Here is a 7,228-nt window from a genome sequence, read left to right on the forward strand (position 1 = left end):
CAACAGGACGGCTATTGGCTCTCTCTCATGGCAGCAAAGGAAAATCAGAAAGAAGCTGCAGCAAGCTCAGAAGGTGGTACAAACTTTCTATATCCTCCTCCAGAGCTTGTGCCCGAAGCCAAGAACAGCAAAAATCTCATCATGGAAGGAAAGCACATTGATGCTCCTCTACTAGAAATCCAGAACCTATTGAGTTTGGATGTCCAGGACACAGTGACAGAGGATGGGTTACTTTTTTCACCAGGCAATTCAGGAAAGTTACCCAAGGAAGCTGAGCTTCAGTTAGACAATCTGGTTTTTCTGGAGGACAATAACTTACTCTTTTCGGGAGGACAAGATTTTCCCAGCGTAGCAAGTAAATCCCCAAATTCAGACCTGCAAAATTCAGAGGCCAAAACTCCACCCTACTTGGAACCAAATACTTCAGAATTATGCCAGGAAATCCCAGCAGAAACAAACGCCCCGCTGGTGCTGTGGGACACCTCCAGCCTCTCATTTAGTGATGGACAGGATGACATTGATATCAGAGACGTGGAAGTGATTCAGAGCTGGTCAGTGCTGCAGCAGCTGGGTCCACAGTGCCAGGCTCCAAAGGCTGTAGAAGATAGGCTGGAACTGGGTCTTGGTGCTGAAAGCTCTACAAACAAGCCTCTCTCCACACAGGAAGACAACTTTCCCCCAGTGCACACATTCACCAACCATGCTTCTGAAACCTTTACTCAGGGTGGCTTTGGTCTTTTTGATGTCGATTCAACCACAGTGGGCCAGGAGGCTTCTGAAAAAATGAACAGGAGCAGAACAACATCAGGAGATGAAGATAATTGTGGAAGTCTGTCTTCTCCAGACCTGAGTGTGTCAAATGATGGCCTTTCAGACCAGGAGTTCTTTATATAATTGGGAGGGGGAAAAAAAATTAAAAAAACACCCACCCCTGCAGCAAAAGTCAGGTGGTATGGGGCAAAAACTGATCCATGACATTGGTTTAGAAATCCCCCACTCTTCCAGCATGAGACCAGTTCATTGGTGCAAGGGCTGATTTATTAATGGCTTGAGGAGCTAAATTTAAGACCTCTTTCCTGGTCATTGTGGGACAATGCTCAGTTCCCAAAAAAGAATATTGCAAGAACTGGCTGCAAGAACTGCAAGGAACCTCCAAAGAGAGTCCAAGCAGCACCCTGCTCTCTGCACCCAGCAGTCTTCTCCAGAGATGTTCTGCACAATTTACTACCAAGGTCCCTCAAAGGATGTCTGCTTGGCCACTGTCTACATGGCAGAGGGCAGACAGACCTCCAAAGAGGCCAAACCATCAGGCAGCCATGAGCAATACCTAATCAAGAACTAGAAACTCCAAGAAGAAGAGAATGCCATCATCAGGCAAATACTTGGCCACAACTGTACACATGAAATCCAATGGGGAAAAGCAAGGCCAAGGGGGGGCTGATCTAAGCTTTGCCTCCAGATCAGGTTTAGGTGCCTGCTATATTAACATTTCAGTGTAAACCAGATGCTCAAGCCTGTGTCAGAGTCAATGGAGAACAGTCTGGAGAGTGACTTGGCCCACCCTAAAACAGCCAGCTGCACTCAAGAAGCTGACAGCTTTGTGTTGGTCCATCTCCATGAACTGCAGGGCAACCTGAGATATCTCTTTCACATATAGACAACTACACTCAGACATCCAGAGATGAATCCAACTAGAAGCACCACACACCTTTTCACCACCTGGCTTGTCTACACTTCCTAACAATGGTAGCTCACTCTGCTCTTTGTATTTCTCCTTCAGTAGACTGCAAAATTGCTTCACAGAGGAGGTCACCATTATTAGCCTCATTGTATGATGATGAGCAAAGATAAGTGAAACGACCTTGCCAATGTCACCTATCAGGAGGGTAGAGGAAGAAAGGGAAACCAGCTCTCTTGAAATCTTGGGGACATTGCTACATCCACTCTGTGGGTGCAATCTGACCCTCCCTGACTGCCCTTTGCTGCCATAACAGATGTTCCAGGAATTAACAATTACAACAACGATAAAGAAGCTCACCAGAGACCTCAGAGGCAAAGCAAGAACAAGTGTACCAGGAAAAGGATCACAGAGCACATCACTTCACCTGTTTTAATCTGCTCTCTGTAAAATTATTTTTTAGAGCTGTCTGTAAAAGAAAATTAAAATTATGAAGATGTTAAAATCATTCATTTTTTAATTAAAAAACAAACAAACAAACAACCCACACCTCCCCTGGGCAGCAGTGCTGAAATAGCCCTGGCTCTGTCAGGTCTGCTGGAGGAATAAAGCTGCTTAGGGACTGCATCAGCTGCAAAGCAGGATGTCAGTGCTCTGTGCTGGGAGACATGAAGCAGGGAAAAGAGAGAGGTCCTTGAAGGGTACATGACTCATTAGATGCTGGAGTACGTCTCTTGGGATGGGGCCAGAGACTCAGGAGAGAGGTGCTGCCACCTCTGGGGAATGGGATCCTTGGTTGGCTTTGCTTGCAGATGCAGCTTTTGCTTGCCCTACTCAGCTGTCTTTACCTCAGCCCACGAGTTTTCTCACCTTCAGCCTGCCAGTCCTCTCCCCCATCCCACTGGGGTGGAGCGAGGCAGCGGCTGCGTGGGGCTGAGCTGCCAGCTGGGGTGAAACCACAAGATGTTAGCAGCAGTGGAGCAGGAGGAGACCACGAGCCACACACAACAGGGCGAGCTTGAAGACTGCAGCTTGTTGCACACTAATGCAAAAGGCATCTAGGCATCTACTCCCTGCTCAGCAGGACAGGGTTAAAACATCTCTGCCACAGTGGGTCTCCTTGACCAAGTCATCCCACAGCATGGCCAGAGATGGATTTAGGGCAAAAGGAACCTCTGGTGGTTGCTTAACTCAACCTCCTGCTCAGGGCACATCTCTGAATAATAAGAAGCTCTCTCATGCAGGGATGTGGCTCCAGACCCCAGTGATATGTTTGGCTGTGTGGGACATCTACATGGTACATGCACTTTGCTGGTGCAAATTGGCACAGCTCTAAGTAACTTTTAGTCCTCTCTTCCTTTGCCATCAATAGCATTAACCAGTGTGACCTCTCTGTCCCAGCCCAGCTTAGGAGCTGATGTTTTAAGATGCTACCTTCTACCCCTCTTCCCACCTCCATAAGCATGCCAAGACCATACCCACTCATGAAACACCAACCCAGACTTGTGTGATCCTTCAGGAACTCTGCTGGAGGCTCAGACACACTATCTGGGTTAAGAGTGAAGGACAAATTGCTGGCAAGGAGACACGAAGCAAGCAGGTCAGGAATAAACATGCAGACGATGGAGGGAGCCTGCCAGAAGCAGCTCAGAAGTGCAGCAGAAATCAGGGCAATCTGCTTTTCAAGGAACATCTCAACCTCAGGCAAAGCCAAGCTGGTGTCGTTTCTGATCCCCAAATCCTGTGTGCTCTCTCTGTCTGTGTACATGATGTGCAACATTCCTCTTAAGGGTCCTGTCTATGCCAAATCTATTTTAGGATTCTCCCCAAAACACCGTAGTTCAGATCTAGTTTTATGACTGATCAAGGGTTCTACGTGGGACAAAGGAAACATTGGGGCACAGCTGTCAGGACCAAGTCTGCTTGACTAGCAGCCATCTTTCCTGGTCCAGAGGAGAAGTGCTTTTCTGCTTCTCTAAGACTGGTGAGGTTTTCTGCTTCTCTGAGAGCTTTCTAAGAGTGGTGAGGCACTGGAACAGGCTGCCCAGGGAGGTGGTGGACTCATCATCCCTGTAGGTATCCAAAAAATTTGTAGATGTGGTACTTCGGGACATGGTTGGGTGGTCACAGTAGTGTTGGGTTGACGGTTGGACTTGATGATCTTAGAGGTCATTTCCAACCTTAATGATACTATGATTCTCTTTCCTAGAATCTCCAGGATGGGCTATATATCCATTAAGCCATCAATGAGAGCAGCAAATCCACTGCTTGCCTCACCACCCTTAGGAAAATCAGCCCTCCTTTGCAGAGTTATAACTTCATGTCTCAGAGGAAAACTTGGGTGGCAGTCCTGTTGCCTTTAGGAAGCCTGGGGAGATACTCTGGGGCAAGAGAAGCTGTCCCCACCCTCGTCCCCATGAGTGGCAATGCTCTGGCACCTTTGTGCTGGCTCCAAGGACGGGGAGGGAATGCCTGGTGACAAAGTACACCCTGGAGGACTGAAATAGATCATTGTGGTGGATGAACGTGCTGATCCGTGTGCTCGTTTTATCACACCTGATTAGGGGTTTAGTGCTTACATAGTTTAAACATTAATATCTGCCTATTTAAGCAGGGTGCCCTAGCAGAGCCTGGCCGTAGATGTAGTCACCATGCCTGAGTTTGGGGATTTCATAAGCGTTCTGGGGGATTTCGGGCGATACCAGAAGTTGCTGGTGTTGATCATCTCCCTCCCACAACTTCTGATCCCTTTCCAAATGATCGGACAAGTGTTCATGGTGGTGGAGGTGCCCCACCACTGTGACACGGGCTGGATCCGCGCCGTCGGCCCCAACCTGACGGAGGAAGAGCAGCTGAACCTGACGCTGCCGCGGGGCGCGGACGGGGCGTACGAGCAGTGCTCCAGGTACTGCCCCGTGGACTGGGACCTGGGCTCCATCGCCGCCTACGGCCTGAACGCCACCGAGGGGTGCCGCAGCGGCTGGGTGTACCCCTCAGCACCGCCCCCCTCCCTGCTCACCGAGGTCTGTCACCCCTCTGCCGGGACGGGAGGGAGGGAGGGAGGGGATGGGCTTCTCCTGTCCTCTGCTGGGGTAAGCCGGTGCTGGCCGTGGGGCACTCAGGCTGATTTACACCGGGGACTGGAGGAGCTTGGCTCCATCACAGGGACTGCAGCTGCAGTCCTTGGGAGGTCATTGCATGAAGACCGTGATGTAGATGCCCAGGGGAGCGCAGGCAGAGGCAGTGAGGGTGTGAGACATTTACATTCCAAAGGGTTTGTAGTTGATATTTGTGGGGCTTCCAGAGACCTTCAGGGCTGTAACAACCCAACCCATGGGCCATGCAGTTCAGCAAAGGGTCTCTCTGTCAGCATCCTCAACTTCTCCCTCTTTGGAACTTTCCTCTCCCAGTTCCAAGCCCTCCTCTCCTTCCCTTCCTCCCAGCTGTAGCACTTCCTCACAAGTACTCTGCTCTGAGCTGAAACCAGAGGAGATTCCAGCCTCTGGCATTTGCAAATGCTCCTTGGGGTCCCTGGAGCACTGTGTCCTTTCCACAGCCAGCTTCTCTAGAGGCTCCTCAGCAGCTGCTGCAGCCCTTCCCACCCACAACTCAGTCCTCCTTTACCAGAGAAAACACTGCTTTCCTGCCCTCCTCCTTCCACCATCTCCTGCCTTTGCAGCCAGAGAAGCAAGCTGCTAGGACTCTTCTTCCAGTGTCCCACTGGAAGCAAAACTTGCCAGCCAGGAGGCTCCCTTGGGGATGCCTGGCCTGGAGGGGAGTTCTGCAGGTGTCAGCATTTGGGAGATGTGCACTGTGATGAAGAGGCAGGCTGAGCACCTCATATGCCTGGCCCACCTCTGACTTGTGTCCTACGTGCACACCGTGGAGGCCCCTGTCCTTCTGGGTGGGTTTCCTACTGCCAAGGGCTGGAGCAAGAGCTCGAGCACCCAACTCCTGGGTCCACCATGAACCCTCAGAAAGCAGCTGTGTTTCCTCCCCTCAGTTTGACCTGGTGTGTGAGAGGAAGTACCTGAACGACGTCTCCCAGGCTGTCTACATGGCGGGGCTTCTCCTAGGGGCCATCATCTTTGGGCCACTAAGTGACAGGTGAGGAAACACAGCCACCTTCCCAGAGATACTGCCCAGCACCCAGTGACAGCCCAGCTGAGAGTTCACAATGTCCATGCATGGAGCATGAAATACTCCCTCCATGGGACCTGATCCCCTTCTCTTAGCTAGGGCTTCTGGGGCCACCTGATATGTCTGTAGCTGTCTAAGGGTTCAAAAGGGAGGGAGACAGATACACCCTTATGGGAGGGGCCTTCAGGAACCAGAGGTCTAGCCCCAGCTGGTGTTTCAGCTACCCATGGGTGTCTCCAGGAATTCCAGAAATCTACATTTGGGCACAGAGCTGGACCCATCTTCAGCTGTGGTAACCAGAGCATGGAGTCCTCCTTCTTGGGGCTCTGCTCCGCTCATGGTAACACAAAGAAAAGTCCTCAGCTCTGTGGGCACAGAGGGGACGTGGCAGGGAGAAGGGCATGGCTTCCTTGAAGGGAAGGGTACAGGCTGCCTCAGAGAGGAACCACCACCACTGTCTGCTTCAAGTCTGATCTGGGGCATCAAATCCCCACTGGTGTGGATGGTTCTCAGATCACTTTGTATTCCACCAGGGCTCTTCCCCACGAGGTCTCTCCAGATGCCAACCGTGTCTTCCATCTCCCTCCACAGCATAGGCCGTCGGCCAGCCTTTCTGATCTCCATCTTCCTCCAGGCCTTATTCGGTGTAGGAACTGCCTTTGTGCCCCATTTATACGTGTACATGGCCTTCAGATGTGTCGTGGGGGCTTCGGTGTCAGGACTTCTGATTACTGCCTTGGCCTTGGGTAAGTAGGATGCCCTGGCCACGAGACAGACAGGTGCGACCTCAGAAGATGCAATATGAAAAGATAGTCCTGCTTGTTTTGGAAGGGGTGACCCTGAACCTCTGTTATTCTTCTCAGCTACAGAGTGGGTTGGTATCTCCTCCCGGCCAAAGTCAGTGCTTATTTCTCACTGCTGTTCTGCCGTTGGGCAGATGGTGTTGGCTGGAGTCAGTTACGGTGTTCGCAACTGGAGGCTGCTGGAGATTGCAGGATCTGCTCCAATGTTTGTCCTTTTCTTCTACATCTGGTAAGCAGAAGCAGGGCAGAACGTCTGGTAAACACGAGAGCAGCAAGTGTGAGGGGTGGCACTGAGGAGGCAGCTGCTCAGGAGCAGGCTGGGTCTTCCCCAGCATCTGGAGGCACTTCTGCAGAGCTCGGCACATCTCCCTGGGGCACTGCACCTCTGGAGGCAGCAGCTGGTTTGCTACAGGTCTTCAAGTCAAATGTGGCCTTGGTGTCCTATATGTATAGTATTTAGACACCCTCCATTGCATGTGATGCCCCTTGCTTGCTGGACGTGGTCACAGGGGGGATGCTTTCTGGGGAAACTCAACAGCTCAAAGCAGCATCCCCCAATTTCATCTCCTTGGCAGGGTGTTACCAGAATCCGCACGGTGGCTGGTGA

General features: G+C 51.3%; 1 protein-coding gene across 1 annotated transcript; it reads left to right on the top strand.

Moving 5' to 3' along the window:
• Nucleotides 1-4,329: 4,329 nt before the first annotated feature.
• Nucleotides 4,330-7,224, top strand: LOC103774160 (solute carrier family 22 member 13-like; the record flags this gene model as incomplete). The annotated part of the gene is made up of 5 exons (XM_008941550.1): nucleotides 4,330-4,701; nucleotides 5,682-5,785; nucleotides 6,410-6,564; nucleotides 6,682-6,850; nucleotides 7,197-7,224. Coding segments are annotated over exons 1-5 (828 nt in total), but the record flags the coding sequence as incomplete, so codon positions are not given.
• Between the last annotated feature and the right edge of the window lie 4 nt (nucleotides 7,225-7,228).

Source organism: Merops nubicus, unplaced genomic scaffold (assembly GCF_000691845.1).
Source record: "Merops nubicus isolate BGI_N331 unplaced genomic scaffold, ASM69184v1 scaffold14120, whole genome shotgun sequence".
NCBI lineage: Eukaryota > Metazoa > Chordata > Aves > Coraciiformes > Meropidae > Merops > Merops nubicus.